General features: G+C 47.3%; 2 protein-coding genes across 2 annotated transcripts in view; both read right to left on the bottom strand.

The window, feature by feature from the left end:
* Positions 1 to 532, bottom strand: part of LOC138673047 (uncharacterized protein CXorf38-like) — a 32,225-nt gene extending 31,693 nt beyond the window's left edge. Inside the window, exon 1 of the mRNA XM_069761605.1 lies at positions 235 to 532. Coding sequence (XP_069617706.1) covers positions 235 to 435 — 201 coding nt within the window. The 5' untranslated portion in view covers positions 436 to 532. The remainder of the gene's footprint in view (positions 1 to 234) is intronic.
* Positions 533 to 17,871: 17,339 nt separating this feature from the next.
* Positions 17,872 to 20,173, bottom strand: part of LOC138673046 (uncharacterized protein CXorf38 homolog) — a 67,105-nt gene continuing 64,803 nt past the window's right edge. Inside the window, exon 7 of the mRNA XM_069761604.1 lies at positions 17,872 to 18,336. Within this exon, the coding sequence (XP_069617705.1) occupies positions 18,308 to 18,336 (29 nt within the window). The 3' untranslated portion in view covers positions 17,872 to 18,307. The remainder of the gene's footprint in view (positions 18,337 to 20,173) is intronic.

The raw sequence follows: 20,173 nt of genomic DNA, 5'->3' as shown, positions 1-20,173 counted from the left end.
AGACGCTGATACTACATGACATACAAGACACTGATACTACATGACATACAAGACGCTGACACTACATGACATACAAGCACAACCCAACACTTACAGGTATAGAGATTATCTGATGCCAGGGAGAAATGCTGCTGACCATACTTTGGGTACCAGTAATTAGAGGAGGGCAGGCTGGCTGTCCTGGCACCACTACATTACTGACCCCCTGCCACCTGCACCTCTGCCATCTCCTACCTGCTTGCCTTTCACCCTGCACTGGCATTTCCTTTGCCTCGGTGCAGTGACCGTGTTGGCCAGCTGCCGGTGAAATGTCTGCATCTCCTTGTCTATGTATCCCTGCAGGCGGTTCTGCAGCAGCAGCAGGCAGTGTCCGGCCTTCATCCAGTTCTTGTACTCCCTGCAGTTCAGCCTGGCAAACAACCCTTGCAGGGCCATGTTGATTCCGGGGGGAAGTGATGACTCCTCCCAGAACCCATGGTACAGAGAACAGAAGGAGGCATGTCTGCAGACAGAGGCTGCTCTCTACGCCTCTGCACTAGGAATGTACACGATGTAATGCTGTCTTCTGACCACCAGGTGGCAGCACGATCACATTCCCCGCGATCAGCAATATTTATGTCCTGTCTGACTGACTGTATATAGCACAGGACCCATCCACTGCCTGTATACAGCACAGGACCCCATCCACTGCCGGTATACAGCACAGGACCCATCCACTGCCTGTATACAGCACAGGACCCATCCACTGCCTGTATACAGCACAGGACCCCATCCACTGCCGGTATACAGCACAGGACCCATCCACTGCCTGTATACAGCACAGGACCCATCCACTGCCTGTATACAGCACAGGACCCATCCACTGCCTGTATACAGCACAGGACCCATCCACTTCCTGTATACAGCACAGGACCCATCCACTGCCTGTATACAGCACAGGACCCATCCACTTCCTGTATACAGCACAGGACCCATCCACTGCCTGTATACAGCACAGGACCCATCCACTGCCTGTATACAGCACAGGACCCCATCCACTGCCGGTATACAGCACAGGACCCATCCACTGCCTGTATACAGCACAGGACCCATCCACTGCCTGTATACAGCACAGGACCCATCCACTGCCTGTATACAGCACAGGACCCATCCACTGCCTGTATACAGCACAGGACCCATCCACTGCCTGTATACAGCACAGGACCCATCCACTGCCTGTATACAGCACAGGACCCCATCCACTGCCGGTATACAGCACAGGACCCATCCACTGCCTGTATACAGCACAGGACCCATCCACTGCCTGTATACAGCACAGGACCCATCCACTGCCTGTATACAGCACAGGACCCATCCACTGCCTGTATACAGCACAGGACCCATCCACTGCCTGTATACAGCACAGGACCCATCCACTGCCTGTATACAGCACAGGACCCATCCACTGCCTGTATACAGCACAGGACCCATCCACTGCCTGTATACAGCACAGGACCCATCCACTGCCTGTATACAGCACAGGACCCCATCCACTGCCTGTATACAGCACAGGACCCATCCACTGCCTGTATACAGCACAGGACCCATCCACTGCCTGTATACAGCACAGGACCCATCCACTGCCTGTATACAGCACAGGACCCATCCACTGCCTGTATACAGCACAGGACCCCATCCACTGCCGGTATACAGCACAGGACCCATCCACTGCCTGTATACAGCACAGGACCCATCCAATGCCTGTATACAGCACAGGACCCATCCACTGCCTGTATACAGCACAGGACCCATCCACTGCCTGTATACAGCACAGGACCCATCCACTGCCTGTATACAGCACAGGACCCATCCACTGCCTGTATACAGCACAGGACCCCATCCACTGCCGGTATACAGCACAGGACCCATCCACTGCCTGTATACAGCACAGGACCCATCCACTGCCTGTATACAGCACAGGACCCATCCAATGCCTGTATACAGCACAGGACCCATCCACTGCTGGTATACAGCACAGGACCCATCCACTGCCGGTATACAGCACAGGACCCATCCACTGCCGGTATACAGCACAGGACCCATTCACTGCCTGTATACAGCACAGGACCCATCCACTGCCTGTATACAGCACAGGACCCATCCACTGCCGGTAAACAGCACAGGACCCATCCACTGCCGGTATACAGCACAGGACCCATCCACTGCCGGTATACAGCACAGGACCCATCCACTGCCGGTATACAGCACAGGACCCATTCACTGCCTGTATACAGCACAGGACCCATCCACTGCCTGTATACAGCACAGGACCCCATCCACTGCCGGTATACAGCACAGGACCCATCCACTGCCTGTATACAGCACAGGACCCATCCACTGCCTGTATACAGCACAGGACCCATCCACTGCCTGTATACAGCACAGGACCCATCCACTTCCTGTATACAGCACAGGACCCATCCACTGCCTGTATACAGCACAGGACCCATCCACTTCCTGTATACAGCACAGGACCCATCCACTGCCTGTATACAGCACAGGACCCATCCACTGCCTGTATACAGCACAGGACCCATCCACTGCCTGTATACAGCACAGGACCCATCCACTGCCTGTATACAGCACAGGACCCATCCACTGCCTGTATACAGCACAGGACCCCATCCACTGCCGGTATACAGCACAGGACCCATCCACTGCCTGTATACAGCACAGGACCCATCCAATGCCTGTATACAGCACAGGACCCATCCACTGCCTGTATACAGCACAGGACCCATCCACTGCCTGTATACAGCACAGGACCCATCCACTGCCTGTATACAGCACAGGACCCATCCACTGCCTGTATACAGCACAGGACCCCATCCACTGCCGGTATACAGCACAGGACCCATCCACTGCCTGTATACAGCACAGGACCCATCCACTGCCTGTATACAGCACAGGACCCATCCAAAGCCTGTATACAGCACAGGACCCATCCACTGCTGGTATACAGCACAGGACCCATCCACTGCCGGTATACAGCACAGGACCCATCCACTGCCGGTATACAGCACAGGACCCATTCACTGCCTGTATACAGCACAGGACCCATCCACTGCCTGTATACAGCACAGGACCCATCCACTGCCGGTAAACAGCACAGGACCCATCCACTGCCGGTATACAGCACAGGACCCATCCACTGCCGGTATACAGCACAGGACCCATTCACTGCCTGTATACAGCACAGGACCCATCCAATGCCTGTATACAGCACAGGACCCATCCACTGGTTGTATACAGCACAGGACCCATCCACCACCTGTATAAAGCACAGGATCCAATCCACTGCCTGTATACATCACATGACCCATCCACCACCTGTATACAGCACAGGACCCCATCCACCGCCTGTATACAGCACAGGACCCCTTCCACTGCCTGTATACAGCACAGGACAAATCCACTGCCTGTATACAGCACAGGACCCATCCAATGTCGGTATACAGCACAGGACCCCATCCACTGCCTGTATACAGCACAGGATCCAATCCAGAAGAAGAAGTAAGCAGGCTCCTTGCATTTTCTCGCCCAACCACTTGCACCAGTGACCCCATTCCGTCACATCTCCTCCAGTTCCTTTCCCCGGCTGTCACCTCTCACCTAACAAAAATATTCAACCTTTCCCTCACTTCCGGTATGTTTCCCTCCTCATTTAAGCATGCCATCATACATCCATTACTTAAAAAACCATCCCTCGATCAAAACTGTGCCGCTAATTATAGACCTGTCTCTAATCTTCCCTTCATCTCTAAACTCCTCGAACGCCTGGTCCACTCCCGTCTTACCCGCTATCTCTCAGATAACTCTCTTCTCGACCCTCTTCAATCTGGCTTCCGCTCTTTACACTCTACTGAAACTGCCCTCACTAAAGTCTCTAATGACCTACTAACAGCTAAATCTAATGGTCACTACTCCATGCTAATTCTCTTGGATCTCTCTGCAGCATTCGACACTGTGGATCATCAGCTCCTCCTCACTATGCTCCGCTCCATCGGCCTCAAGGACACCGTTCTCTCCTGGTTCTCCTCATATCTCTCTGACCGATCCTTCACTGTATGTTTTGCTGGTTCTTCCTCCTCTCACCTTCCCCTTACTGTTGGGGTTCCTCACGGATCAGTCCTAGGCCCCCTCCTCTTCTCGTTGTATACTGCCCCTATTGGACAAACAATCAGTAGATTTGGTTTCCAGTACCATCTTCTCCTGATCTCACGCCTGCCTTATTAGAAAACACCAGTGATTGTCTTACCGCTGTCTCTAACATAATGTCCTCCCTCTATCTGAAACTGAACCTGTCAAAAACTGAACTCCTTGTGTTCTCTCCCTCTACTAACCTACCTTTGCCTGACATTGCCATCTCCGTGTGCGGTTCCACCATTACTCCAAAGCAACATGCCCGCTGCCTTGGGGTCATCCTTGATTCTGACCTTTCATTCACCCCCCACATCCGATCACTGGCTCGCTCTTCTTACCTGCATCTCAAAAACATTTCTAGAATTCGCCCTTTTCTTACTTTCGACTCTGCAAAAACTCTTACTGTTTCACTTATTCATTCTCGTCTGGACTATTGTAACTCTCTACTAATCGGCCTCCCTCTTACCAAACTTTCCCCGCTCCAATCTGTCCTGAATGCTGCTGCCAGGATCATATTCCTCACCAACCGTTACACCGATGCCTCTACCTTGTGCCAGTCATTACACTGGCTACCCATCCACTCCAGAATCCAGTACAAAACTACTACCCTCATCCACAAAGCACTCCATGGCTCAGCACCACCCTACATCTCCTCTCTGGTCTCAGTCTACCACCCTTCCCGTGCCCTCCGCTCCGCTAATGACCTCAGGTTAGCATCCTCAATAATCAGAACCTCCCACTCCCGTCTCCAAGACTTTACATGTGCTGCGCCGATTCTTTGGAATGCACTACCTAGGTTAATACGATTAATCCCCAATCCCCACAGTTTTAAGCGTACCCTGAAAACTCACTCGTTCAGACTGGCCTACCGCCTCAATGCAGTAACCTAACGATCCCTGTGTGGCCTATTTATAATAAAAAAAAAAAAAAAAAAACAGGTTCCTCGCATCATGTTCTCATTCACTTTATGCAGTTAATAGCCCTCTGTGTCTGTACTGTTACATACTTAGGCAGTTAACTGGTTCATGCAGCTTTACATGAACACCCGAGCCTTACACTATGGCCGGTCTGAATAACTAAAGCAATTGTTACCATCCACCTCTCGTGTCTCCCCTTTTCCTCATAGTCTGTAAGCTTGCGAGCAGGGCCCTCATTCCTCCTGGTATCTGTTTTGAACTGTATTTCTGTTATGCTGTAATGTCTATTGTCTGTACAAGTCCCCTCTATAATTTGTAAAGCGCTGCGGAATATGTTGGCGCTATATAAATAAAAAATTATTATTATTATTATTATTATTGCCTGTATACAGCACATAACCCCATCCACTGCCTGCATACAGCACAGGACCCATCCCCTGTCTATATACAGCACAGGACCCCATCCACTGCCTGTATACAGCACAGGACCCCATCCACTGCCGGTATACAGCTCAGGACCCATCCACTGCCTGTATACAGCACAGGACCCATCCACTGCTGGTATACAGCACAGGACCCATCCACTGCCTGTATACAGCACAGGCCCCATCCACTGCAGGCATACATCACAGTACCCATCCACTGCCTGTATACAGCACAGGACCCATCCACTGCCTGTATACAGCACAGGACCCCATCCACTGCCGGTATACAGCTCAGGACCCATCCACTGCCGGTATACAGCACAGGACCCATCCACCGCCTGTATACAGCACAGGACCCCATCCACCGCCTGTATACAGCACAGGACCCCATCCACCGCCTGTATACAGCACAGGACCCCATCCACCGCCTGTATATAGCACAGGACCCCATCCACTGCCTGTATGTAGCACAGGACCCATCCACTGCCTGTATAAAGCACAGGATCCAATCCACTGCCTGTATACAGCACATGACCCATCCACCACCTGTATACAGCACAGGACCCCATCCACCGCCTGTATACAGCACAGGACCCCTTCCACTGCCTGTATACAGCACAGGACCAATCCACTGCCTGTATACAGCACAGAACCCCATCCACTGCCTGTGTACAGCACAGGAGCCATCTCCTGTCTGTAAACAGCACAGGACCTCATCTACTGGCTGTACACAGCACAAGACCCATCCACTGCATGTATACAGCACAGGACCCCATCCACTACCTGTATACAGCACAGGACCCCATCCTCTGCCTGTATACAGAACAGGACCCTTTCCACTGCCTGTGTACAGCACAGAACCCATCCACTGTTTGTATACAGCACAGGACCCATCAACTGCCTGTATACAGCACAGGACCCATCCACTGCCGGTATACAGCACAGGACCCATCCACTGCCTGTATACAGCACAGGACCCCATCCACTGCCTGTATACAGCACATAACCCCATTCACTGCCTGCATACAGCACAGGAACCATCTCCTGTCTGTATACAGCACAGGACCCCATCTACTGGCTATATACAGCAAAGGACCCATCCACTGCATGTATACAGCACAGGACCCCATCCACTACCTGTATATAGCACAGGACCCCATCCTCTGCCTGTATATAGAGCAGGACCCTTTCCACTGCCTGTGTACAGCACATAACCCATCCACTGTTTGTATACAGCACAGGACCCATCCACTGCCTGTATACAGCACAGTTAAATAAATAAGGCAGCACACTGCAGCGCTAGAACATACAAACTTGAAATACGAAATTTGAACTGCATTACTGCACTAGAAATATGAAAAATGAGACCGTTTAGCGCATAAAAATGGCCAATTTTATGTGTACCTGGTAGCCACTTTACGGCATCTCTCTTATACCAGGTCCTACGCTTGCCTTACCTCGCTGAGAATAAACGTCTACATCTGAATGGGTACATGTGAAACCTCTTCCTAGACTAAAATTCTCTCTCTCTATGGAGGGGTATTGGACCTGCTGTAATTAAAACACCTGTGGCTAGAAGGCGGAGTGCACGATCAGAAGGCTAGAGAATACATTTCAAAAACCTGACCTGCACATCCAAACATAGACTAAGTGTGAACAGGTGCTGAACCTAGAGTCGCCAACTCGTATATAGTTAAATAAATAAGGCAGCACACTGCAGCGCTAGAACATACAAACTTGAAATACGAAATTTGAACTGCATTACTGCACTAGAAATATGAAAAATGAGAGCGTTTAGCGCATAAAAATGGCCAATTTTATGTGTACCTGGTAGCCACTTTACGGCATCTCTCTTATACCAGGTCCTACGCTTGCCTTACCTGGCTGAGAATAAACGTCTACATCTGAATGGGTACATGTGAAACCTCTTCCTAGACTAAAATTCTCTCTCTCTATGGAGGGGTATTGGACCTGCTGTAATTAAAACACCTGTGGCTAGAAGGCGGAGTGCACGATCAGAAGGCTAGAGAATACATTTCAAAAACCTGACCTGCACATCCAAACATAGACTAAGTGTGAACAGGTGCTGAACCTAGAGTCGCCAACTCGTATATAGTTAAATAAATAAGGCAGCACACTGCAGCGCTAGAACATACAAACTTGAAATACGAAATTTGAACTGCATTACTGCACTAGAAATATGAAAAATGAGAGCGTTTAGCGCATAAAAATGGCCAATTTTATGTGTACCTGGTAGCCACTTTACGGCATCTCTCTTATACCAGGTCCTACGCTTGCCTTACCTCGCTGAGAATAAACGTCTACATCTGAATGGGTACATGTGAAACCTCTTCCTAGACTAAAATTCTCTCTCTCTATGGAGGGGTATTGGACCTGCTGTAATTAAAACACCTGTGGCTAGAAGGCGGAGTGCACGATCAGAAGGCTAGAGAATACATTTCAAAAACCTGACCTGCACATCCAAACATAGACTAAGTGTGAACAGGTGCTGAACCTAGAGTCGCCAACTCGTATATAGTTAAATAAGACAGCACACTGCAGCGCTAGAACATACAAACTGTTAAGGCAGTGTGCTGCCTTATTTATTTAACTATATACGAGTTGGCGACTCTAGGTTCAGCACCTGTTCACACTTAGTCTATGTTTGGATGTGCAGTTCAGGTTTTTGAAATGTATTCTCTAGCCTTCTGATCGTGCACTCCGCCTTCTAGCCACAGGTGTTTTAATTAAAGCAGGTCCAATACCCATCCATAGAGAGAGAGAATTTTAGTCTAGGAAGAGGTTTCACATGTACCCATTCAGATGTAGACCTTTATTCTCAGCGAGGTAAGGCAAGCGTAGGACCTGGTATAAGAGAGATGCCGTAAAGTGGCTACCAGGTACACATAAAATTGGCCATTTTTATGCGCTAAACGCTCTCATTTTTCATATTTCTAGTGCAGTAATGCAGTTCAAATTTCGTATTTCAAGTTTGTATGTTCTAGCGCTGCAGTGTGCTGCCTTATTTATTTAACTATATACGAGTTGGCGACTCTAGGTTCAGCACCTCTTCACACTTAGTCTATGTTTGGATGTGCAGGTCAGGTTTTTGAAATGTATTCTCTAGCCTTCTGATCGTGCACTCCGCCTTCTAGCCACAGGTGTTTTAATTACAGCAGGTCCAATACCCCTCCATAGAGAGAGAGAATTTTAGTCTAGGAAGAGGTTTCACATGTACCCATTCAGATGTAGACGTTTATTCTCAGCGAGGTAAGGCAAGCGTAGGACCTGGTATAAGAGAGATGCCGTAAAGTGGCTACCAGGTACACATAAAATTGGCCATTTTTATGCGCTAAACGCTCTCATTTTTCATATTTCTAGCGCAGTAATGCAGTTTAAATTTCGTATTTCAAGTTTGTATGTTCTAGCGCTGCAGTGTGCTGCCTTTTTTATTTAACTATATACGAGTTGGCGACTCTAGGTTCAGCACCTGTTCACACTTAGTCTATGTTTGGATGTGCAGGTCAGGTTTTTGAAATGTATTCTCTAGCCTTCTGATCGTGCACTCCGCCTTCTAGCCACAGGTGTTTTAATTACAGCAGGTCCAATACCCCTCCATAGAGAGAGAGAATTTTAGTCTAGGAAGAGGTTTCACATGTACCCATTCAGATGTAGACGTTTATTCTCAGCGAGGTAAGGCAAGCGTAGGACCTGGTATAAGAGAGATGCCGTAAAGTGGCTACCAGGTACACATAAAATTGGCCATTTTTATGCGCTAAACGCTCTCATTTTTCATATTTCTAGTGCAGTAATGCAGTTCAAATTTCGTATTTCAAGTTTGTATGTTCTAGCGCTGCAGTGTGCTGCCTTATTTATTTAACTATATACGAGTTGGCGACTCTAGGTTCAGCACCTGTTCACACTTAGTCTATGTTTGGATGTGCAGGTCAGGTTTTTGAAATGTATTCTCTAGCCTTCTGATCGTGCACTCCGCCTTCTAGCCACAGGTGTTTTAATTACAGCAGGTCCAATACCCCTCCATAGAGAGAGAGAATTTTAGTCTAGGAAGAGGTTTCACATGTACCCATTCAGATGTAGACGTTTATTCTCAGCGAGGTAAGGCAAGCGTAGGACCTGGTATAAGAGAGATGCCGTAAAGTGGCTACCAGGTACACATAAAATTGGCCATTTTTATGCGCTAAACGCTCTCATTTTTCATATTTCTAGTGCAGTAATGCAGTTCAAATTTCGTATTTCAAGTTTGTATGTTCTAGCGCTGCAGTGTGCTGCCTTATTTATTTAACTATATACGAGTTGGCGACTCTAGGTTCAGCACCTGTTCACACTTAGTCTATGTTTGGATGTGCAGGTCAGGTTTTTGAAATGTATTCTCTAGCCTTCTGATCGTGCACTCCGCCTTCTAGCCACAGGTGTTTTAATTACAGCAGGTCCAATACCCCTCCATAGAGAGAGAGAATTTTAGTCTAGGAAGAGGTTTCACATGTACCCATTCAGATGTAGACGTTTATTCTCAGCCAGGTAAGGCAAGCGTAGGACCTGGTATAAGAGAGATGCCGTAAAGTGGCTACCAGGTACACATAAAATTGGCCATTTTTATGCGCTAAACGCTCTCATTTTTCATATTTCTAGTGCAGTAATGCAGTTCAAATTTCGTATTTCAAGTTTGTATGTTCTAGCGCTGCAGTGTGCTGCCTTATTTATTTAACTATATACGAGTTGGCGACTCTAGGTTCAGCACCTATTCACACTTAGTCTATGTTTGGATGTGCAGGTCAGGTTTTTGAAATGTATTCTCTAGCCTTCTGATCGTGCACTCCGCCTTCTAGCCACAGGTGTTTTAATTACAGCAGGTCCAATACCCCTCCATAGAGAGAGAGAATTTTAGTCTAGGAAGAGGTTTCACATGTACCCATTCAGATGTAGACGTTTATTCTCAGCGAGGTAAGGCAAGCGTAGGACCTGGTATAAGAGAGATGCCGTAAAGTGGCTACCAGGTACACATAAAATTGGCCATTTTTATGCGCTAAACGCTCTCATTTTTCATATTTCTAGTGCAGTAATGCAGTTCAAATTTCGTATTTCAAGTTTGTATGTTCTAGCGCTGCAGTGTGCTGCCTTATTTATTTAACTATATACGAGTTGGCGACTCTAGGTTCAGCACCTGTTCACACTTAGTCTATGTTTGGATGTGCAGGTCAGGTTTTTGAAATGTATACAGCACAGGACCCATCCACTGCTGGTATACAGCACATAACCCCATCCACTGCCTGTATACAACACAGGACCCATCCCCTGTCTGTATACAGCACAGGACCCCATCTACTGACTGTATACAGCACAGGACCCATCCACAGCATGTATACAGCACAGGACCCCATCCTCTGCCTGTATACAGCACAGGATCTTTTCCACTGCCTGTATACAGCACAGGACCGATCCACTGCCTGTATACAGCACAGGACCCCATCCACTGGCTGTATACAGCACAGGACCCCATCCTCTGCCTGTGTACAGCACAGGACCCATCCACTGTTTGTATACAGCACAGGACCCATCCACTGGCTGTATACAGCACAGCACCCATCCACTGCCTGTATACAGCACAGGATGTTTTCCACTGCCTGTATACAGCACAGGACCGATCCACTGCCTGTATACAGCACAGGACCCCATCCACTGGCTGTATACAGCACAGGACCCCATCCACTGGCTATATACAGCACAGGACCCCCTCCACTGGCTGTGTACAGCACATGACCCCCTCCACTGGCTGTGTACAGTACATGACCCCATCCACTGGCTGTATACAGCACAGGACCCATCCACTGACGGTATACAGCACAGGACCTATCCACTTCCTGTATACAGCACAAGACCCATCCCCTGCCTGTATATAGCATGGGATCCCGTCCACTGCTTATATACAGCACATGACCTATCCACTGCCTGTATACAGCACAGGACCCATCCCCTGCCTGTATATAGCACAGGATCCCATCCACTGCTTGTATAAAGCACAGGACCCCATCCACTGCCTGTATACAGCACAGGACCCCATCAACTTCTTGTTCACCTGCACTAGTGCCTGAGCAACATAGAAGACCATCAGCACAAGGCAGAGGTAATGTACCGTGTGCCATGCACTGGATGCCTGGCATCAGCACAACAGGGCATCACATGGTGGCCCAGAGGTTACCAGCCTATCACATTCTCTCTCTTACTGCATTATGTATATTTTGTGATTTTATCACACTTCCTAATGCCAGCTTGAAAGATTGTCAGTATAAAAACCCTGGGACATCCATGCTATTCCCCTATGATGGGGGAACATGTGTTATGTTATTAGTCCTAAAAGTTACAAATGCTTAAATGGGTTGTACCGCGTTCGTAAGTTATGCATAAAGGTACCGTCACTCTCAGCGACGCTGCAGCGATATAGACAACGAGCCGATCGCTGCAGCGTCGCTGTTTAGGTCACTGTAGAGACGTCAAACACAGCAACTCCAGAACGATGCAGGAGCGATCCAGTGACGTAACGGCGACTCACTTCTCGTTCTCGCTCCACGTAAAACATTGCAGGCATCGTTGCTTTTGATGTCAAACATGACGATCCACGCCGACCTGATGACCAAATAAAGTTCTGGACTTCTAGCTCCGACCAGCGATATCACAGCGGGATCCAGATCGCTGCTGCGTGTCAAACACAACGAGATCGCTATCCAGGACGCTGCAACGTCACGGATCGTTGTCGTTCTCGTTGTAAAGTTGCTGAGTGTGAAGGTACCTTAACATAGGAGATAATTTCCCTATCACTGAGGGTCTGACTGGTGGGACCCCTGCCCATCCCGAAACTAGGAGTGAAGGTCGATCAAACTTCTGTATTGCAGCTCCATTCATTCTTATGGGCGTGCCGAAGACTAGTAGAGTGCATCGGTTATCTATCTCCGATCTCAACAAGAATGAATGGAGTGGGGCTCTACCATGGCTTGGGATTGGTGGGGAGTCGCAGCAGTCGGACCCCCAACGATCAAGAAGTTATCCCATTTCCCATGAATAGGGGCTAACTTCAATTTAAGAATACTCCTTTAAAATTCTTCTGAAATCTGTCCTACTAGCCACATAATAGGCCTCTATTCAATGTTCATTTGCTTATTAGTACAGGTAGGGTTACATAGAGAGGTGTTACTTCTGTTGTAAATTGTTACCAAATTTCAGCCACACAGTGCAGAAAAAAGTTCTGCAAACAATGACATACAGTGTGGATTATAAAGCCGTTGTATGTCAGTTTATGTTACATAATTGATTAATGGCAGATTTTTCTGAATCAGGTACAAAGGAGAAGTCAGAGAATTCAGTAAACACCAGTTTAGTATAAAGTATAAAATAGTAATAAAAAAAAAGTACTATACACATCTTCACTGTGGGGTGGCTTCTGCCTTCTGATGTTTGAGCAGCAGCATCATCATCAAGTAAACTCCCTAAGAGAAGAATCTCTGATACCGCCCTCTTGGTTAAAAGTAAGAAATAAAAATATTTTAATCACCTGTTCCACCCCTTTTTAGTGTGCTACATAGATTTTAAAATAAAAATATTGTGACAAGTCCTCATTAATATAGACCACATTTTTTTGTGCACATTCATTTTAGTAAAAAAAAATAAATATATAAATTTTAGCAAAAATATTGAAGCTGTTTGTTTCCATGAATCACTGTGTAGATGTCTTCCTGTACGGAAAAGATTGTAGAGTCAGCGTCCATGCATGCTTCCTCCCTTTCCTGGCTGGGAGGTCAACTCACTCAATGGCCAACTCGCACCTCCTCCTTCCTCTGCTGCCCGGGGTCTGCACACTGCTCCCAGATCCCCTGGCACTGTGCTACGGGGGTGCCGCCTTTCCATCCAAACTGCTTGCCCATAGCTGAAATGAGCTGCCCTGCACTCTATTAGTGCATCTCAGAGGTGCAAGTTCCTTTTATTTCTTTGGCAGTGCTTTTTATTTTACTGTAGTGTAGGGACTCACAAGACAGTGAAGACCCTTGCCATGGGTTGCGTGCTCAGGGCTGCCAGTAGAAATTTCGGGACCCCATACTGACAAAATTTTCGGTGCCCCCTTGAGACTCCGCCCAGGCTCTACCCCATTCCCGCCTGCACGCTCCACCCCTCAAACTGTCCACAGTCCCACCGCTCTCTCTTGGAAAAACTCCACTTCTCACCTATCACACATTAACAGTTCCCATCACCAGATCGCATACATAGTCAGCAGCTTTTGTTTTGCCCAAAAGATTTTTTAAGCCGCCACCATAACACGGTAGACACTTTTGGCCGGGCCCTACTCTACTGTAACCTATTAAATATTTGTTAAAATATGCAATACAATTTAGGTATATTTTTATTTATTTTTCAATTTTTAAAGTGACCAATAATATCACATACAAGGAACACATACCGCTACACCATGACCAGATGACATATTACCACCACAGTGATCGAATAATATCACATACAAGGAACAAATACAGCAACACCATGTCCAGACCACATATTACCACCACATAGTAACTGAATACTACAATTCTGATCAGTAATTAAAAAAAAGCACCATACTATCACCATAAGTGCCATTATACACAGGAGATCTGTACTTCGTATGCAGTGTCTGTGTACAGATAATACAGTGATCACTAGTGAAATTATACACAGGAGCTCTGTAAATAGTATACAGTGTATAGTGTCAGTGTATAGTTAACACACTGACTCACGAGTGACGTCTCTAGGTGAAGTCCTTCATCTTTCATCCAGCACAGACCGCCAGCATTTCATCCAGCCAGGGCTCGTCTCTGCAGGAAATAACACAGTTATCTCGAGCTCTGCTTGTAGAATACATTACTTAATTTTTCACAACTTCTACATTACACCACATGAAGAAAAAGAGGCAACATAGTATCCCTCTATACAGTAACAGGACCGCCCCCCCATTTAAAACAGTATACTCAAAAAATAAAATAAATACATCACTGCAGTAATAATATCCCTAAATTAGCCCCTATGGTAATAATATTCCCCATCCTGGCCACCGTGTGTTGCATTCCTGGCGTCAGCCATATGTTCTCCCATCCTGCCCTCATGAGTATCCATTCTGCCCCATATGATCTCCCCATCCTGCCCCATATGATCGCCCCATGTGATCTCTCCATCCTGCCCCATCTGTCTCCATCATATCCATCCTGCCCCATGATCCTGCACGATCTGTCTCCAATTCTGCCCCCTATGTCTCCAATCATGCCCCATGTCTCCATTCTGCCCCTATGTCTCCAATTATGCCCCCTGTGTCTCCATTCTGCCCTATCTGTCTCCAATCCTCCCCCATCTGTCTCCAGTCATGCCCCCATGTCTTTCATCCTGTCCCGTGTCTCCAATCATGCCCCGTATCTCCATTCTGCCCCGTGTCTCGCATTCTGCCCCAATGTCCAGCATTCTGCCCCAATGTCCAGCATTCTGCCCCCGGGTCTCACAGTCTGCCCGTGTCCAGCATTCTGCCCCTGTCACTGTGTCCAGCATTCTGCCCCTGTCACTGTGTGTCCAGCATACTGCCCGTCACTGTGTGTCCAGCATTCTGCCCCTGTCACTGTGTGTCCAGCATTCTGCCCCTGTCACTGTGTGTCCAACATTCTGCCCCTGTCACTGTGTGTCCAGCATTCTGCCCCTGCCACTGTGTGTCCAGCATTCTGCCCCTGTCACTGTGTGTCCAGCATTCTGCCCCTGTCACTGTGTGTCCAGCATTCTGCCCCACTGTGTGTCCAGCATTCTGCCCCACTGTGTGTCCAGCATTCTGCCCCACTGTGTGTCCAGCATTCTGCCCCACTGTGTGTCCAGCATTCTGCCCCACTGTGTGTCCAGCATTCTGTCCCACTGTATCCAGCAATCTGCCCCACTGTGTGTCCAGCATTCTGCCCCACTGTGTGTCCAGCATTCTGCCCCCAGTGTTTCCAGCATTCTGCCCCACTGTGTCCAGCATTCTGCCCCACTGTGTCCAGCATTCTGCCCCACTGTGTGTCCAGCATTATGCCCCACTGTGTGCCCAGCATTCTGCCCCACTGTGTCCAGCATTCTGCCCCACTGTGTCCAGCATTCTGCCCCACTGTGTCCAGCATTCTGCCCCACTGTGTCCAGCATCCAGCCCCCCCGGGGCCCCCCTAGATCGCCGCTCTCAAAGAAAAAAAAAACATGAGTTCTTACCTGGCCGCGCTCCTGCGCCGGGCGAAGATCCCTCCAGGCTCCACACAGACGCACTCGCCGGGCCTGGCGGCTGACAATGATGTCAGACGCCGGCGACGCCAGCGAGTGCGCACTGCGGCTCTATTCAGCTGCCAGCCTCAGACTGGCTGGCGGCTGTTAACTATTGACGTGCGGGCGCGGGCCCGCACGTCAATAGTGTGCCGCAGCGCCTGCAGGGGGGGCCCGGTGAGAAGATGAGACGGGGCCCGATGCGGGCCCCCTCTGCTCACCGGGCCCCATACGCCAGTCACGGCTGTAATGCCCTGATGGCGGCCCTGTGCGTGCTTGCATATTCTTTGCCCAAATATTAACCAATACCTCCTAATATTATTATATATACATTTTTGAACATTTTATCTTTACAGCGTGCAGCCAGTCTCATAAATGGTGACTTTGTAAACTAGGGGCTCCCACCTTTGTGTTGCACATCATGCACTGATAGAGTGTCGGGCAGTCCTCCTAATCGAATAGTAGGGGCGTATAAAGGGCTGTTGACTGAGCACTGTGCTATACTGTACATGTCTGTGACTTGTGCCTTATTGAAAGCTTCATCTGTGCAATTCTAATACTTAATACTAGAGACTAGTGATGAGCGAGTGTACTCGTTGCTCGGGTTTTCTCGAGCACCCTCGGGTGACCTCCGAGTATGTGTGACTGCTCAGAGATTTAGTTTTCATAGCAACCAGACAACCCCCACATGTACTCAGCCTGGCTAGTAGCTGTAAATCATTCAGCTGCAGCGATGAAAACTAAATCTCCGAACACTAACAAATACTCGGAGATCACCCGAGCAACGAGTACACTCGCTCATCACTACTAGAGACCTTAAATAAAGCATCTAACCAGAACCCAACCTCCCCTGGACGAAGTATTTCATACAAACACGCGTCGGGTGTGGTGGGTCCCCAGTCACATTCTTAAAGGTACAGTACTTTCTACTATGTACTCTTCTACTATTTGATATGGTTTGGTTTTTTTTTGCATGTCACCCCCTCTTCCTTTGTATGCCTGACAGCTCTATATTTTATTAACAGCATTCCTTTTGTACATGGCAACTTTGCCTTTTCCACATTGGAATATAGATATGGAGCTGCTAGCTTTGTATGAATGTACTGTATAATTGCTTCCATTTATCCTTTCATATTATGTGTGCCTGACATTTGTCAAACAGCAGCAATTACTGTGTTCCTGTCTACGTACAATACATACATGGTGGTTATATGTGTATATTACATTTTTTTATTATTTCCTGAGTATTTATTAATATTTACATGTTATCTGGGTGTACCCACCTTTCTCTTGTATACCTGCGGTGCTCTCATTTTGTCTTTTGAATTTTTAATACACTGTTTTTAATGTACTGAATAAACTTGATATTTTTTAACTCTTTATACCCGGGCATTTTGGTAAAGTTTTTTCTTGGTGTTCTTATGTTCTGCTGCTTTACGGCCACTATATAGGATAATAATTTGGTGTATAACAATTCTCATACTAGGCAATCAAATTGAAATTCTCAATAAGTTTGATGTGTCACATGACCCTCTTCCCATTGGAAAAAATAAAGTTGGATCCAAAATGGCCAACTTCAAAATGGCCGCCATGGTCACCACCCATCTTGAAAAGTTTTCCCTCTCCCATATACTAATATGCCACAAACAGGAAGTTGATATCACCAACCATTCCCATTTTATTTAGGTGTATCCATATACATGGCCCAACCTGTACATTGTTATCCACTATCAGGTCCTCTATCTTCAACAACAGGTCTGCTGTATCACGTATGTAGGATGGTAATGATGTTACAAACCTGTCTCAGTAGCCTATCAATGTACTGTATGTGGTGGGGGAAGAGGTATTCAACTGACCTCTGGTAGTTGTGCATGCCAGGCACAACGCTAAGGCAAAGCAGTGAATGACGACAGTCCAGAAGTGCTGCAGCACCTTCCACCGGCTCTTGGTGTCCTGCTCAGGAGCCGTGATACAGTAAACAATTATGAAAAGTGGCGGAGATCCGCAGGGCACCATGTTCTCAGTCAGGAACCACACAGGTCAAATAAGGAAAGTTGATTTATTCAACACACAACGCATTTCAGGGACAATCCGTCTACTTCATTAGGTGTTTACAAAATGTATATCAGTAACAGTGCTTTAATGAGACTGGCACTGATGTGACTGCTTAATAATTGCATACAGGCTTTAAAAATCATTAATATACAGTACATACAATTTACATGATTATAAATCATACTAGATTGTGGCCCGATTCTAACGCATCGGGTATTCTAGAATATGCATGTCCCCGTAGTATATGGACAATGATGATTCCAGAATTCGCGGCAGACTTGCCTCGACCAATCAGCGACGGGCACAGCGACGATGATGTCATAAAGGACGTAGAAATCCCACGTTTCTGGTTCAGCGACGGGCACAGTATCGACGTAGATGTCATAATGGTTGCTATGGCGACGATGATGTCATAAATGTTATCAATCAGCGACGGGCACAGTCTGCCGCGAATTCTGGAAATGTACAAAAATCTTTATTGACACAATAATGAACATACAAAAAGACAGATAAAACCATCTATATATATAATTGTCTAAGGGTTTTTCCGTCTGTCTGTCTTTCTGTCTGTCTGCCTGGCGACCTCGACCAATCAGAGACGGGCACAGGATGGAGACGATGATGTCATAAAGGTTGCCTCGACCAATCAGCGACGGGCACAGTATCGACGTAGATGTCATAATGGTTGCCATGGCGATGATGATGTGCCCGTCGCTAAATCAGAAACGTGGGATTTCTACGTCCTTTATGACATCATCATCGCTGTGCCCGTCGCTGATTGGTCGAGGCCTGGCGGCCTCGACCAATCAGAGACGCGGGATGTCTACATCCTTTATGACATCATCGTCGCTGTGCCTGTCGCTGATTGGTCGACGGGCACAGATTGTGGCCCGATTGTGACGCATAGATTGTGGCCCGATTCTAACGCATCGGGTATTCTAGAACATGCATGTCCCCGTTGTATATGGACAATGATGATTCCAGGATTCGCGGCAGACTGTGCCCGTCGCTGATTGGTCGAGGCAACCTTTATGACATCATCGTCGCCATGGCAACCATTATGACATCTACGTCGATACTGTGCCCGTCGCTGAATCAGAAACGTGGGATTTCTACGTCCTTTATGACATCATTATGACATCATCGTCGCTGTGCCCATCACTGATTGGTCGAGGCCGCCAGGCCTCGACCAATCAGAGACGCGGGATTTCTACGTCGATGCTGTGCCCGTCACTGATTGGTCAAGGCCTGGCGGCCTCGACCAATCAGAGAGGCGGGATTTCCAGGACAGACAGACAGACAGAAAGACAGACAGACGGAAAAACCCTTAGACAATTATATAGATAGATGAGACAAAGTAATATTAACCCCTTCACGACATGTGCTGTACATATACAGCACTTCGGGAGCTGGTTTCTGGCAAACCGCTATATATATATATTATATATATATATATATATATATATATATATATATATATATATACACTGCTCAAAAAAATAAAGGGAGTGCTAAAATCCCACATCCTAGATATCACTGAATGAAATATTCCAGTTGTAAATCTTTATTCATTACATAGTGGAATGTGTTGAGAACAATAAAACCTAAAAATGATCAACGTAAATGAAAACTAATGTCCCACGGAGGTCTGGAGTTGTAATGATGCTCAAAATCAAAGTGGAAAATTAAGTTACAGGCTGATCCAACTGATTTATACTCATCCATGGGACCGGATGTCTCAGCGGTGCCTTTTCAGAGTGCTCGGGATCCTATATTCGGTAATGCAACATAGCATTCCATCCTTTGATCCTTTTAATGCTGATGTCTCCCTAAGGGTGACATGGATGAGTATAAATCTCTGAGTGTTTAACAAATACCCATTTGGTACACTAACTGAACATATACCTATAAGTGCAGCCCTGCGTGGGAGGTATGCTGTGAATTCTGCTCTTGGGCTCCCTCTGGTGGTTATGAGTGGTAGTGCTGCTGTCTTTGGATCGCAGCATTTATCAGGTGTGTTCACTTTTTGCAATTTGGACTCAGCTATTTAGTCCTGCTTGATCCTTTAGTCAGTGCCAGTTGTCCATTGTTTTTGGAGGGCTCACATCCCTTACTGGTCTCTCCTGCTTGCTGTGCTTTTCAACAAAGATAAGTCCTGGCTTTGTTTTTGCTGTCCACATGCTGTGGGCCTTATAGTTCAGTGCATTTTCATGTTTTGTCTTGTCCAGCTTTGTCTGTGAAGGATTTTTTGCAGCCAAGCTTTGTCTCTGGAGATGCAGATATACCCTCCAT

This window comes from Ranitomeya imitator, chromosome 3 (genome assembly GCF_032444005.1).
Source record: "Ranitomeya imitator isolate aRanImi1 chromosome 3, aRanImi1.pri, whole genome shotgun sequence".
Classification (NCBI taxonomy): domain Eukaryota; kingdom Metazoa; phylum Chordata; class Amphibia; order Anura; family Dendrobatidae; genus Ranitomeya; species Ranitomeya imitator.
This window is presented reverse-complemented; position numbering and strand designations above follow the sequence as displayed.